At 36.4% G+C, this 13,078-nt stretch overlaps 1 protein-coding gene across 1 annotated transcript in view; it reads right to left on the bottom strand.

Annotated features, from left to right (window-relative positions):
- Positions 1-13,078, bottom strand: part of LOC104580724 (A disintegrin and metalloproteinase with thrombospondin motifs 6) — a 131,259-nt gene that overhangs the window by 46,998 nt on the left and 71,183 nt on the right. The window contains exon 12 of the mRNA XM_088538941.1: positions 7,505-7,612. Within this exon, the coding sequence (XP_088395067.1) occupies positions 7,505-7,612 (108 nt within the window). The remainder of the gene's footprint in view (positions 1-7,504; positions 7,613-13,078) is intronic.

Below are 13,078 nucleotides of genomic sequence, written 5' to 3'. Positions count from 1 at the left end.
TACCAGATATTGTCACCTTGATAGAAAAAATCCAGAAGCATTCTGGAACTTGGTATGCAGTAACTGATTTAGCTAAAGCTTTCTTTACCAAACCCATTGCTGAGGAGCATTGGGATCAGTTTGCCTTTACCTGGAAGGGGCAACAATATACGTTCACCAGGTTGCCCCAGGGATGGTTGCACAATCCAAATATCTGTCATCGAACAGGGGAACAAAATAACATGTCCCATGCTCTTAGTTGCACCCAGGCTCAGACATGGGTGCAGAGTGTTGTTGCAGGTATATGGAGAGACAGAGACAATGGAGACCTCCTCCCCACTGAGATCTGAAAGATCATGGGGGACGTGGCCCCGGAGAAAGAACAACAAGTGTGGTGGAGACCTGTGAACTTCACCCACGACCAGTTCCTCAGCGCTGTCATCGCCTACATACTGACTGTGGTGGATGTCACCATGGAGCAGGTTTACCCCACTGTAGCCCTGGGAATTAACACCAACGAATTTGTGCTCTACCCGCCCCCGCCGATCAGTGAATGTGGATAAGGGCGTCTGATAAAACATGGCACTTGGTAGATCTAGAAGCCTGTATTTTAGAACGGGGGCTGGGATTCATATGCGAAGATGATGCCCTTAAAGCGAGCAATGTTTGCTTTGATACCAAGGAGGATGCGTGCCATTTTGAGATCAATCTGCAAAATAATACAAAAAAAAAAAAAAAAAAAGCATTAGCTTACGTAGGGAAAGGATGCGTGTGTTTTAGAACAATATGTAAATACGTGCTAATTAATGCAATTTATATCCAAATTGTGTTTACTGACTCTCATATGTGTGCTTGCAATGTAGTTATTATTAGAGGCTGAGATTTTGTGTATAAGCCACCTGTGTTTACCAGTCAATTGTTAATTAGAAACTATACCCTATGTCATGGCATAAACCCTACCCCAATCGGTATGGGTTTGTCACTTGTAAAAGATGTTAGAGCGTGCAAAGTTACAACAGCTGCTAGAAAACGCTAAGGCAGAGGCTAAAAAGATCTTAATAACTCTGCATCATGATAGCAACTTGCTACTGGATGAGGCAGGGAAGACACTACCATGATGACCAACTGAAAAGCCTGGATCTGGCTAAGCGCCTCCTACCATAGTCAAGGGCAAGACTGGGTTGGCCTCTGTGTTTGCCACCAAGAAGAACCTCGAGCTCTGCTGTTAGCTGCAACCCATTAGGTGTTGAGCAGTGGGGACACATGCCATGCCAGACCTTGATGTGAGTGATGGCCACCTCTCTCTGAGGGCTGTCTAGGAGGCAAGCGTAGGCCACGCGGCCTGCTGTTGACATGAGTAACTTGTGATTAAACATCTCACCCCCAAATCATCATAAGGAGATGCTGCTCTTGTGTGATTTAAGATTCCTTAAGCAGAGCAGAAAGGGCCTAAGAAAAGCCAAGGACCGTGTCTCTGGAAGGAAATAGGAAGGAATTTAACACCATCTTGATCATGAAACCCGAGCAAGAACATATCCCCACAACGAAATGTTATTAGTGAGAATAACTAGCTGTGTGGGGAAAACACAAAACAAAACAAAACACAACACCATACAAAGTACATTATTGAATGCTTAGCCATGGTATAAGATTTTTGTCTTGCAGATCTACCTGTTTACTGCCACAACTCCTTCAGAAAAGGATATTATCCACTACACCTTTTCAACTTTTGTGAATGGACTTTATCTTTGTTTTTAGACTGTTGGACCCTCACTTATCCTCCTTATGTTTGTTATTCCTTGTTTAGTTCCTTGTGGTGTACAATTAATTAAGAGTGCAATACAGGGAATGCAGGTGGCAGTCATGTCTGAAGAAACGGATCAGCCAACAATATATGCCACACTTGTGGAACAGCTGTGATTCGCCTGTCAGTCAAAGGAAGAGTTGACTTACAGCTGAATACAGCTCTGCTTTTGTAGCTATTCTTAATCTTTTTTGGGATTATGCTTTGCATTCCATACTTATTACAGCTAATGCGATTTGTTGTTAAATGCACTCTGAAGCAAGTATTGCCAGTGTAAATGCAAAACAAAAAACAGGGGGATATGGGAGAAGATGCTGAAACGTCCAGTCTATTAACCCTGACACCGCGTAGGCCCTGGTCCAGCAGGCAAGGCCTGATAACCAAGAAGCCGTGGGAGTGGACACAACAAACTAAATGACCTTTTGCTTAGCCATGTCAATGCAAGTTGTAAGGTTTTTAATTATTGAACTAACCATATTTTGTTTATTGCTAGTGTGTCTGCTTTGCTTCTTGTTATGCGTTCAATGATTGATTGATCATGTAACACTAGCTATGGCAGTACAGTTGTTAAATAAAGAAGGGGGAGATGTGGAGGCCTGCTTCAAGGACAGCAGTACAGGATGCCTCATTAGTAGGTAACCAACCTCAAGGACGGCAGTGCAGGTGTTCTTCAGCACACAAGAAGAAGAAGCAACTGTATGGCTGCTGCTCAAGGCTGCTGCTCATAAAAAGCTTGCAAAACTAGGATGTTGGCTTGCTAAACAAACAAACGCAACAACGCTTGCTTTAGCAGGCTTACTAGCTAATGTAGATTCGGTTCTACATGCCACACTACAAAATAGGGCTGCCATAGACTTTTTGCTGTTAGTTAAGGGCATGGGTGCGAAGACTTTGATGGATGTGCTGTATGAATCTCAGTGAGCATTCCGTATCCATACATAGGAGGCTTCAGCAAATAAGGGACCGGATGGCTCAACGATTGGCGACTGTGATGGGAATGGTGTTAGTGGTATTAGTGATGCTGCATTTTTTGCTATCCTCTCTGCAAAGGGCCCTGCAGCGGATGGTAAACACGGCATTTATCGTAGAAAAACAAAAAGTGGGAGATGGTCGGACGGCCTTCAGCTTGTCTGAGAGCCAGGATCTTCTCAAGTTACCATGTCCTTGAATAAGATTGAAAAAACCCGGACTGCAGCAAGTAAACAACTTAAAGGAATTGAAGATGTGGAAGTTGCCAACAAAGAGGAAGTGAAGACATGGAAGTTGCCAATGAAGAGGAACTAAACGGAACAGCCAATCACAAATCAACATGCAGCCATAATGAGGATGAAGGATATAAAAGAAGGACTCGGGAGGGGGAGAGCGCACACGCATGTGCACGTGCGACTGTGGGGTCTCAAGTACTGTACCTGCTTGATCAATAAAGGCTTACGTATAGCATGCATCCCTGTCCATCCCGACTTAGTCGCGGAGCGAAAGCGACAAACCTTCTGCTATTATTCAGAAAAAAAATAGCAGTTTGACATGAACAATGATTATACTGTGCTAGTCAAGGATTTCCTATTTTTTCTAATCACATTTTTTCTTCTCTCAAAACATTTTTACCCCCCCATGACTACTTCATTGTCTGTACATGCTATTCCTGAAACTATTTTAAAGGACAGTTATTGCAACCCAGAAAATTTCTGTCTATAACATCTCATCCTCTAACAGCTAGAGAAATAAAAGGGAGGATTAATGTGTGCCTACAGAAAATATGGAAAGCAGAAAATTTAAATTTCAAGTTCAAAATGCATTGCCTTTCTTAAAGAAAAAAGCAAAACAAATCAATAAACCCATCATGGACACAATGTTTCATGGAGTTTTACTTAGGAATGACTGCTCATCTTTCTTGCACTTGCAATAAATTTCCAACTCTAAGGTTTATGCCAATAAATGAGTACCTGTTAGAGGAACATAACCCTTGTATGGAGTGTCTCTTAAATCTAGACTATTACAGAATGTCTGTACAGCACATAATGCCAGTCCATAAAGTAAACTCATGTATTTTGAGTTAGATCCACATGTGTAAATATATCCATATATGGCAGTGTTTTTCAATGCCTCTAATGGCACAATTACAATGGGGAAAATGGTATTTATGTGAATTATATATGAGACATCATTTTTTTCTGTTTATTTCTTCATTACAGTGATATCAAATAATTATTATAAAGTGGCAATGATTACGTTCACTGAAGACAATAAACCCTTTACAGCACTTATTAATGAGACCACAGGATTACACAGTTATCTAGTGCTAGAATCACAAGCTAAAAATTGCTAAATTAAAATGGTGCTAAGAGAAAAATATATGCTAATAATTTGGATTAGAAGTACATTATAAAAATACTATCAACACTTCAAAACCCAAGTTTATAAACTTGGAAGGGAAACTCAGAGTTTAAAGTTAACTCTCAAAATATCACATGTGCGAATTGAACATGCAAATAATCCCACCTCTATCTCATTGTGAATGTGCCTAAGTCTGGTGTGTTTTATTGGCTTTATTTTCCAAAGCAGAATAAAATTCCTGCAATTTCCTCGACCACCCAAATATTCATGTCTTATACTTCCCATATTACCTCTCCTTCAATGCTGATTTTTCTCCTCCACTGAAATTAATTCTGATGACTTACTGCTCATGCTGCCTGATATTTTTTAACTGAAAGTTAATCTTTCAGCAGAGACTAGTAATGCATAAAATCTCTTCCAGAGTAATTCAAAATGGCCAAAAGTAGTATGTTTCCTCCATGAATAATAGCAACCCCACCTGCTGTCAGGAATGAGGTAGGGACTACTGAGTAACTGGTACATGAAAAAGAGATGATGTCATCTATTTTGAAAAGAACAACTCTTCATGAAAGTTTTAGAACTGAAACATTATTCTTTTCTCTGACTGAGAAGTAACTCTCAATTAATTCAATTAGAAAGACTGGGGCAATGCATTAAAATACTGGCATATATAATGTGCACAAAGTTTTACCTCTGTAAATAATGTGAGCAGTCTTTAACCAAACTAAGAGATTTATAATGATATGGATTTTCAATCAGTGCTTCTACAATTATTTTGCTAGGAAATTTGATGTCCAAAAAAACCTTGAATTTTAACCACCAGATAATCCAGCTTTATAAATTTTTCTTTCAGCATGGCATGCTGTGTTTTCACTTTTTGCACATTTGCCACTTGTTTATAGCCCTGGCACACATAGGGACTGATGATGCTATAAAAGGTTATTTTTTATTACTTCAAGTTTAAAGACAAAAATACACATTTCTATCAGTTTCCTCTCCTTGTTTTATTTGCAACATCTCCTGAGCAGTGTCTTTAATGTACCAGCTAGTTCACTTTCACAATTCATCTGCAAGGGTATATGTCTAGGGGAGACGCATCTGTTTTTGAACTGATTATTACAGGAATAGGAAAAAAGGGGAACCTTTCTGACCTCAGCTAATACATAAGCGCTTTCATCAAAGCATGAAGGTATTAAAACTTCAAAATGTGACAGATCGTACAGGTTCTGTCAGTAGCAAAACAACACACTATTCTTCTTCCTTGCATGCAGAAACAGCTGAAGAGCTTTTTATGGAAAACACTCTGAAAACTTTCAGGCCTGTTCAGAAATCTACTATGGAAAATTTCAACCCAAAGAGGTAAAGTTTTGCAGGTTTATATAAGTAACTGAACAGAAGGTCTTAGAATAAAGTGTTAGGCAATTTTAATTACAGAAATCCTCCTAACTTTGCCTATAAGATATTGCATCAAATTTTGTTTAAATCTGAGTTAATGGTTACACAGAATTTACATCAGTGTAACTAAAGCAGACACGGATCTGACAAATATGATAAAGTACTCTAGGATCTTGTTAGGCTTTTGGAGCAGGGAATGCTCCATTTATTATATATTTGGACAAAGTCCAGCAAAATAAGCCATAATTTGGTTGTGGCTTATAGGCATGACTGCAATATAAATGTTATTATTATTGTAATAATAAAGTGTTATAGAATTGTAAGCTATTATTTTCTCTTTAGCGTGTGGTGAAGAGAACTACATATTTGGAAAGAACTTGTGTTTTATGGGGTTTATTTTTTTGCTATCAGGAACTATTAATTTACAAGAACCTTTGAAGTCACAATTTATAGATACAATTCTCTGCTGTTTAAAGGGATGGTCAGTTATGCTTGTAAAACAATACCAATTCTCTCCCTTCTCTTTCTCTAGTATCTAATGATGGAGTAAGACACTGATGACTGGAAGAGATGTTTTGTATAAAACGAAGTGATTAAAGCCTCTGGAAACTGGACACAGCAACAGTGTCTTAAAGCATCTTGAATTTTGTATTGTAGTAAATTGAAGTAAATTGCTCCTTGTCATTGACAAGGAGTGGTGATTCCAAAATAAACCTAGACTGTTGATTTAAGAATAAGGCTCCTAGCATTTTCTATTACTCTAATAAATGGTAACAGTTTTGGTAAAATGTGAAGGTGTCTATTTTTATTGGCTAACTATAAGCACTACATTTTTAAAATGACCCCTTCAGCAAATTTATTTAACATGGTTTACCAATATTTCCAAACTCAGCATGGAAAAGCCATCAGAATGGCACTAGGTCAAGGGCTCTGAATGAAGCTGTCAGCAAGGATTAATAAACTGCGACAGCTGCCCAAAAACTTTCATTCTCTTTATCTAAACATCAGATTGCAAGTTAAAATGCAGTGTAATCTCTGTGGAAACTAACCCAGCTAGAATGGCAAGAGTCAGAACACAGAATAGATGACAGTAGTCATTGTTGGAGGCGGGGGGAAAAGCAGTCTGGAGCAGTAAATCTTAAGGACGGATGTAGCAATTCTCAAGAGAATTACTGGAAATTGTTTTATATAGTAAGTTCTTGTCATCTTGTCCCTTTGAACAAATCTGTATAAGAGGTATTGTACTATCTTAGCAAATGGACACAGGAATTTACTTGATCTGCATATATTCTACTCTCTTAGTCTTTTTAGTTTTCTTAGTGTGGAAATAATTTTAAGTTCTCCTTCCTAAACTACTGAGATACATTTAACCTTTTAAAATCACAATTCATATGTCTGGACAGATATATATACAACTTTTATTAAAGAAAAAAAAAAAAAAAAAGGGCAAGCTTATCCACTCCCATATTGACTTTCTGTACTTAGATCTCAGACTGCATACCAAAGTCCTTTACAGCTAGAAGTCAAAACAGATTGGTCACTGAGAAATATGGCTTTTTAAGAAATCATTTTATTATGGATTTTTTAATATGCGTATATGATTCTGCTTAAATCTGAAGAAATAAAGATTCTTTTACCTTCTAATAAAATAGCAGATATCAGACCTTTTTCAAAAGTCCATTACAGATCTAGAATTACAACAGTCCTTTATAGGAGAGTGCTATAAAATTAACAAAGATGAAAGTAATAAAATTTTTAAGCAATTACTCAAAAAAAAAAAAACTTTTTTTTTTTGAGCCAGGCTTAGAATTTTATAGTGAGGATAATTTGTTTATTAATTAGATATAGAAAGTAATCATTAAAGGATGCGAATGTATTCTGAACTAATACTTTTTTTTTTTTTTGCACTCTCACAATGGCTCGTAAGGAACTATGTTTTCTAGTTCTTTATTTCTATGTTTAGTGTTGAAACAATAAATTATTTGTACTCACCCCCTTCTCTATGCTCCCTGTTTGGCAAAGAGTACCTTCAGCTGCTGGAATGCTGTTGGTAACACAGCGGTTACTTTTGCTGAGACACCAGAGCTCTCTACACACTTCCTAGGAAAGAAGGCAGAAGCAAGTTGTTCAGAGTAACAGCCTAAAATTGTTTCCAATTTTCATACAAATGCATGTATACACAAATTTGTTTTGAACAGAGACAATAAGAAAAAGAGTTAGAGAAATAAATACATAGAGGGCTGCAAACATTTTGCATCTATTTCAAAGCCACCATATTTTAACTAAGAATATTTTTCCACAAAAATTCTGGAAGTATCAAATTGTAGACTATGAAATGTGTTTTCACAGCTTCCATGGAAGTGTTTTGTCATAGGTTGTGGGTTGGGCTTTTTTTTTTTTTGATCAATCTAATAATGTGCTTTGTATATTTTCATGCTGTTTTAAAAGCGGACTTCAGATGTCCTAGAGTATCTCCCTTTCTGTACTTATCCACCTCAAAATTCCACGTTAAAAGGAAACTAATAATTCTCAAATATGAAACAGCAACATTTATTTTGTTTCCATTAGTTAAAAACTAAGAAGTTTCTGAGCTCTGACTACTCATACTCTTCTGTAACATGTGCTAAAACAGAGCATGTATATTTAGCATTATTGAGCTACATACCAAAATATTTCCTTTAGGCTTTTTAGATGTGTAGGCGATATTTCATAGATGATTTAAATACCCTAATTCCTTATACTGTCAGTATTAAATAAATACAGTTCTCCAAATAATCTTTTTTTCCTACAATATTTTCTAATTTATTTTTGCACAGTTACTCATCTAAATTAAGACAGTTTTATTGACATTAGTGGTTCACTGTTAAAACTATCTGTTTTAACTATCTGTTAAAAAGACTGAAACTCATAATGTGGGACATGTTCCAAAGTTGGCTGAGCACTTTGGAAATCTTCCTAGTCTTTTCAGTTGCCCTTGGATTGGATTGTGTTTGCAGAATGGAATCAAAGATTATTTGTTTTTATAACAACTTTCTTGCACAATAATCTTTGTTACGTTATTCTGAGATCTGTATAAAAAGTTCACAACTTGCTTATACATATTTTCTATTTTCAAAGTATTTTTGTAAATTTGAAAGACAAATACTCAGAGAATTTTTTAAAATGATACTATGATAGTCACTACTATCACATTTTATTGAACAGTTGCTTGAAATCATATATCAAAAATCATAAGTGATTCTCCTATAGATTCTGTTATTGAATCTTTGCACAAAGAGCAAAATGGAGAAGACACTACGAGTGAAATAAAGCTATTAGATTCCCCCAATAATATTCTTTGTTTCTCTGAGGAAATGAATATGTATCTGGTACCTTGTCTATCTTCTATACATCTCAACAGTTGAAACTTTAAATCATAGGCTAAGATTCACATTTCTTGCATTGTACTGCGTATATAAATGCATTTATACATGGTATATAAATGCATTTATACATGTTCGCTAGTAGCTGCAGCAACAGTTCAAAAGTACAAGCTTTTCTTGAATAATGATGTTTTAGAGGGAGACTTGCATGCAAAATTCTGTTCTAAGTTTAAAATCAGCAGGAGCATTGTATCGGTGTCAATATTGTGACAGTACATTTTGTTACGCTATCGATAGAAGTTGGATTTCTTTAAAAAAAATCTGTTAAAAGACACACCATATTTGAATAGTCTGAAATAATGAAGAATGATTTCTGACACTTTTTGGAGTTTCCATCCCATTTTTAACAATATGGTCTAAGTTAATTTAGTTATATTAAATGATGCACCAACTTCTATTTGGCTGATAGCTCTACAAAAGAGAATTATATATTAAATTAATTTATATTCTTGAGCCTCTTTTTCATAGAAAAATTGCCATGTCTAAAAGCCTAGCTGAAGTCAATGTAGAACCCATTTTACTTTTCAAGTTACAATTTATTGTTCACTTAAGTACTGAAACATTAGAAGCATTTAAATATCTGCGTAAAACACTTTTGCCACTCAGATGACAGCATTTTCACATAGAAACACATTCACAAAAAGTATATATGATTTAGAAAATCACACAGAATAGGGAAAGCACAGAAGATGTCACAAACACTAATGAAAACTCTCTAAACTTATAAATTTTATAATCATTAAGTTGCTTCAAAATTCATCTCTAAATTTAAACCTTAAGATCTAAAACAATCAAAAATCCTAATTGCAATCTAGTATTGATTTCCCAGTGAAAAATCTAAAATTGTTTTCCTTTAAACACCATATGAGGTACTTCTATCATAATCCTGTCTTACATGTTTTTAATATAATTTTCTTGCTCATTTACTTCATACGTGGTTTATATTGTCATACTGTATTTGAAAGTGTCAGACTATGATAAAATTCTGCTTGTGACCCCACTGTTCATTTTGCATTTAATCAAGTTCACATGTTTAAATTAATAACTGTGCTTTCATTGCAAAATTTGTATCAATGCTCTGAAAAGCTCCAAATTTAAGTGCATTGGGTAACGAAGATTTCAATCAGTCCAGTGTAAAAGCACAAGCAAAGTGTCAGAACTAAATCACAGTCTGGAGTTTGAAAACATTTATATTTCAGGGTGATTTGAATCCAGAATTCTGGTTCATGTTCCAGGGATTACTTACAGAATTTCACTTTCTATAGAAATTTCTACACCTACAGAAGTACATCATTTATACTTTAACATAAGAGGGGAAATAATAACGAAAGCATGTATTTCATTGCCAGGAAGAGTATTTAGCATTTTCTTGTCAATAGGAAAGATTCTTTCTGTGTACTCAAGCTGCTTTGCAGCACTACACTATTCCAAATTCTCTTCCATAATCAATGTGTCCCAAACTTTGTAATTTCAAAGTAGAAATCAACCAACCAATGTGAATTAATGGATACAGCACTCTAAAACTCTTATTGATCCATTTGCTTGCAGGTTGATTTTAGGCGAGTCAGCTCACCTCCCTACTTCATAAAATGAGGAAAATATTTTCCTTATACCTGAATTGCTTTGGGAAACAGGATTAAAAACAGTATATAAAAACTATGTATTATTATGTCCTGGTAATCCTTATTCTGCCATTAATTTCAGAAAGAGTTTGCATCAGTAAAATCCTAAAGGCAAAATGAAAGCAATGTAAAATTACTATGGGCTATATCATACTATTAATAATTAAACAAAAATCTCTGCTTAAATTGGAAAGGAGTCCATGATGACCCCAAATCAACAGAATATTTATTTACAGAAAACTATGGGAAACTCTGAGGATTTATTAAACAAAATAACACAATGTATCGTTTTGTAGAAATAATTTATAGTAAAAACAAAACAAGAAGTATTTTTAGCATTTCATTTAAATTTAATTACTCTTACTAAAAAGATAATTTACTTCCCCCTGCTGTATTGCATTTAAAGGAAAGAGTAGAATTTGAAGGATGGTCTCCATCACCCTGTACATGAAATGAAAAATAACATTAATAGCTATTTAAAAACAAGGCAGCCATCTTAAAAGAAAAAAATAAAAGGGAAAAATCCATCTGTACTGTTACTCTATTAAATGAAAATGGAAATATACTGAATATATAGCTGCATGGCTTTTTATTTTCAGATGATTTTATTAGGGTACATAAAGTTTTCTCTTCTCCAGATCAATTCTATGTCTGGTACTACCTAAGGTTCACAGTTATTGACTTAAGTTTTTTTCTTACTAACACTATCCTATCAGAAAAATTTGATCTGAAAAAACATATAAAGCATTGCCCTAGAAAGGTCAGACCAGGGGTTCCTGCATGAGGTTATCCTTTTCCAACATCAAATTTGTGCGAACAATTTACCAAACCTAAGAAAACAAAGAATAATGTGAAAACTAATCAATGACCCCTAAGTCAGCCTCTGAGCGTGTGGATTTAAAAACTATTATTTTTTAAGGGAAACAAGGGAAAGTATTTCAAAAATCGAGGAAACATAAACTGAAGCTGAAGCCTTTCACAAAATCAAGACAAGATAGATGACAACCTGTAACGGTGTATCTTAGGGCTCCATGACTTCAGTTTGGAATTCGGATGCTTGTATCTGCAGTAAATTAAACAAAGCTGAACCCATCTAGAGAAAAAAAACAGCAAATCAAATTATCTTCTTTTTGCCTATGTGTTATCAATGATGGAGCCTCTTTCTGTCATGTCATGCAGAGTTACATATAAGCATTTCAAATTAGGTAATATCTAAGCATCCTATACCATAATCATCACAAAATGGTAACAGTACAGCACAAAAACTCAGTAATATGAGCAAAGATCCACTTGTGCTGTTCTTAACATTTCAAACACTAATAAAAGCCTCAAATAAAAGCTAGTATTTTGGCCCATAATATTAAAAAAATAAGATGGGAAATACAATCACGACACGTACTAAACTATAATAATGGAGGGAAAGCATTTTAAAAAAATAAATCTTAATTAGGATTTAAATTCCTTCAGCATTTATGAGATATGCTGCACCTCTTGATGAGCATTTGCCAGAATAGCATATTTAAATAATTAACTTGAATTGTGGCTTACAGTTTAGATCCAAAAAGCATCTACCTAGAATATTTTCACTATCATAGCTGAAATACCAAAGGCAACATGCTTAAGACCAGAAGGATGATTATAGTGATGGGTGAACTTCAGAAAGTTCAAAGATAAGATAAATTCAGATAAGCACCCAAATTATCATTTTAGTGCTCCAAAAAAAAAAAAAAAGCTCATTAAGTGGTGCAGCATGCCAAAGGAATGTGAAATATAATTCTTAAGACTAAGCCATATAATAATATTATAGTACCTTTCCTAACGGGGGGGGACGGGGGGACAGCGACGGGGGGGGACGGGGGGACAGCGACGGGGGGGGGAGAAGCGACGGCGGGGGGGGGGGGAGCGACGGGGGGCAAATCATAGAATGCTTAAGGGTGGAAGGGACCTCTAGAGATTATCTTGTCCAACCCACCTGCACACGCAAGGTCACCTAGAGCACGTGGCACAGGACTGCATCCAAGCGGGTTTTGAAGATCTCCAGAGAAGGAGACTCCACAACCTCTCTGGGCAGCCTGTTCCAGTGCTCTGTCACCCTCCCTGTTAAGAAATTTTTCCTTAAGTTCCTGTGGAACTTTTGATGCTTCAGTTTCAGGGCATTTCCTGTAGTTCTGTCTATGGCCACCACTGAAGAAGCCAGCACCATTCTCCTCACTCCCTCCCTTGAGGTACTTATAGACACTGATCAGATCCCCTCTCAGCCTTCTCTTCTCCAGGCTGAACAGGCCCAGCTCCCTCAGCCTCTCCTCATAGGGCAGATGTTCCAGGCCCCTGATCATCCTTGTGGCCCTGCGCTGGACTCTCTCCAGCAGCTCCACATCCCTCTTGTACTGTGGAGCCCAGAACTGGACACAATACTCCAGATGTGGCCTCACCAGGGTTGAGTAGAGGGGCAGGATCACCTCCCTCAACCTACTGGAGACGCTCTTCTTAATGCACCCCAGGATGCCATTGGCCTTCTTGGC

This window comes from Tinamus guttatus, unplaced genomic scaffold (genome assembly GCF_059628265.1).
Source record: "Tinamus guttatus ecotype Peru unplaced genomic scaffold, ASM5962826v1 Tinamus_guttatus_pri_ptg001273l, whole genome shotgun sequence".
NCBI classification, from domain to species: Eukaryota; Metazoa; Chordata; class Aves; order Tinamiformes; family Tinamidae; genus Tinamus; species Tinamus guttatus.
This window is presented reverse-complemented; position numbering and strand designations above follow the sequence as displayed.